General features: G+C 40.6%; 1 protein-coding gene across 1 annotated transcript in view; it reads right to left on the bottom strand.

Moving 5' to 3' along the window:
• The window catches only part of cubn (cubilin (intrinsic factor-cobalamin receptor)), a 134,683-nt gene that overhangs the window by 43,525 nt on the left and 88,222 nt on the right, over positions 1-2,936 (bottom strand). Inside the window, exon 35 of the mRNA XM_046061003.1 lies at positions 652-820. Coding sequence (XP_045916959.1) covers positions 652-820 — 169 coding nt within the window. The remainder of the gene's footprint in view (positions 1-651; positions 821-2,936) is intronic.

The raw sequence follows: 2,936 nt of genomic DNA, 5'->3' as shown, positions 1-2,936 counted from the left end.
TAAGCTATGCAGACAGTTGTAAAGAAAGAACATCTTTTTCTTCTGTTCTCTACTTGTTATAGTTACACAGTATTAGGGGTGTGGGCTGTATTAAAAGTATGCACTGTTCTCCCATGCTCTAACACACAGTAACGATGAAATGTGTGCTGTTCTCACATTCTTCCTCTGTATGTACACATAAACAACAAGGCAGGGAAATATAAAAGGAATTTATTTTATTGTTTGGGTACATTATTGTTCAGTGTACATGTTCACATCTGAAACAAACTTTACGTGCTTGATAACTCTCCCACCCCGCAGACATCTACACGTCAATACCGATTTATATTCATAGCGGCAAGTGCTATGTAGCTCCACATAGGGGACACAGGAAGTGACATATAGCACATTCATGCGGCGTCGGAAACGCGTAGGAAATTCACAGCCGCACCGGCAGAACTCCAGAATGTGCAACTCGGCCGGCTCACGCGCGAACGTGCTTACAAGTGCGAGGGCCCGCCCAACGCTGCTTGCAGCTTTAATTGTAATTCTTTTTTCACTGAAAGAGTCATCGATTACTTAACGGCATTATATGACACTGCTGTGTGAACGTCAACCATGTGATGTATTCTACTGTGACAGAAGAATTAGAAAAGGGAGTGGAGGCTGTACCCTGACTGTGGGCTTCAAAGGTCATCTTAAAACCGCAGGCCTCATTACTGGCATCAGAGACAAAGTGGATAAAGAGGTGGCTGTCAGTAGTCTGGAGGAGGGATGGCATACTCGAACCACAGAGACGTTCCCCGAGCAGTGGAGATGAAGCATCCGGACCATTCCTGAGCTGTGGAGACAGCAGTGAATGAATATGAACCGTTTCATTAACTGTGGATCAAAACCTTTGACACAGAGAAGCAAATACAGCTCTATTTTGCAGAGTAGCTCTATGCAATACAAAATATTACTGAATTTTATAACGAAACATTTTCACCTTTCGTTCTCAGGGCCAGGTCTGCATGAGTAAAAACGTGTGCAAACTTGATATCACCAGCAAATTAAGATGTAATAAAAACGTGTGCAAACTTGATATCACCAGCAAATTAAGATGTAAGCTGATCTACTAATGGTGTGCCCACAGAATGACGTCTTCCAAAAATGCAAGATATTAACAAAGTAATGGGAGGGTAACATGCAAATACATTTATTTACTACACGCATTGTGATCTAGGATTTACTACACGCATTGTGTGGCTCAGGAGGTAGAGTGGGTTGGCCGTTAATCGGAAGGTCGGCGGTTCAATCCCTGGCTCTCTCTGGTTGCGTGTCGAAGTGTAAGTGGGCAAGATACTGAACCCCGATTTGCCTGTTCCGCCAGCGTATGAATGAGTGTGAATGCTAGTTTCCGTTTGAGCACTTAGGCTCAGTGTATGACTGGTGAATGCATGTAGTGTAAAAGCGCTTTGAGTGGTCAAAAAGACTAAAAGCAATGTCATGTGAAAGGAAGGTGCAAACCGCCAAGTGTTGCGCAGAGATGGTTGCTGTTATCATTGTGAGGAGGAGACACAGTCGTAATGAAAGACTACGTAGAGAAATTAAAAACACCTCCATTGTGTTTGCACCTGTTGTCATCTACGCAATAATTCACCCATAACATGTACTACAATTACACATGCAATATTTTAGAATGCACATGCAATTTAGTACTCTTTATTTAGGATGTTAGTAAATCTGGCCCTCAGTGTGTTTACATGCACTGAAATAACATGGTTACTGTAAAATCCATGTCTGCATGCAGCAGCCGAAACGCACCAAACTAAATGGGCAAATGCACCTGAGTTAACATGTGACTCTGACAATCACATGATCCCACCTCAACACATAATTTAGCTCAATGACCTTCATGTGATGTCAACGTGAGGCCCAAAGAGTATGGAGGACCGATCCTGACACATTCAGAAATAAATACAGAAATAAATAAATGCTCAATAAATAAATAAATACAAACAAAAAAATAAAGTAAATAAATAAATGTAGGTAGTAATTAAATTATACAAGGAGACATAAATGTATATATCTATTTTAATTACCTTATTTATTGTCCATTACAATCTTCAACTTCATTTATTAATTACTTCTTTTTTAAATGTATTTATTTATGTGTGTGTTTTAATACTTTTGTCTGTTTTATTCTTCCTTTGTATTTATTTACCTTATTTATTTTCACCCATGGTATTTATTTCTGCCTGTCCTTTTTACATTTCTGTATGCATTTCTGCCTCATTATGCAAATGAGGAGGGGATGTGTCTCAAGGGGTGAACTTCTCTCCTATTGGTGGACCAGTCAGACAGGAGAGCTCTAGGCCTACTCTGCCCGCAGACATCAACGAGCTGCTCCTCACACAGTCAGATGGCTTCCTTCAGTGCACTGAGGTGTTTAGTAACTCTGTTTGAAGACAATACTACCAGCCATGTCTTCCTTCTCTTTTCATGTGGACGCTCCGACAGACAGTGCTTTCAGTTTGCTGCATGCATGGACACAGAACTGCGGTATAGGAAAAGCACACGGTCAGCTGGCTGCAGCTAAATCTGGAGTGCACTCGTATTCAATTCTGTATGGTAAATTCAGTTTTAACGGAGCAGAGCGAGCTGACAGGCAGAGTTAGAGACTTTTTCTGTCCGTTTCTCTCTTTACAAAGACGCATGTTGCAGTCAGAGTCTTCTCTGAAGAGGGCAATGAAGTCTCAGTAGTACCCGATGCGAGCACCACATACAACACAATTTATCAAATTACACAACGGATATACAGTATGAAAATAAGATTGATTGGATTATACTCACAGGAAGTATAAAACCTGTTACATGCGTCTATTAAAAGTAAAATAACACAAAAATGTCAGGGAAATTACTTTACTTAGATTTAAGTACTGCAGTTGTACATTTGAAATACCTTCCTACCTTTC

Source organism: Micropterus dolomieu, linkage group LG01 (genome assembly GCF_021292245.1).
Source record: "Micropterus dolomieu isolate WLL.071019.BEF.003 ecotype Adirondacks linkage group LG01, ASM2129224v1, whole genome shotgun sequence".
In the NCBI taxonomy this organism is placed as follows: Eukaryota; Metazoa; Chordata; class Actinopteri; order Centrarchiformes; family Centrarchidae; genus Micropterus; species Micropterus dolomieu.
Note: the sequence above shows the minus strand (reverse complement) of the source record. Positions and strands in the feature narration are given on the sequence as shown.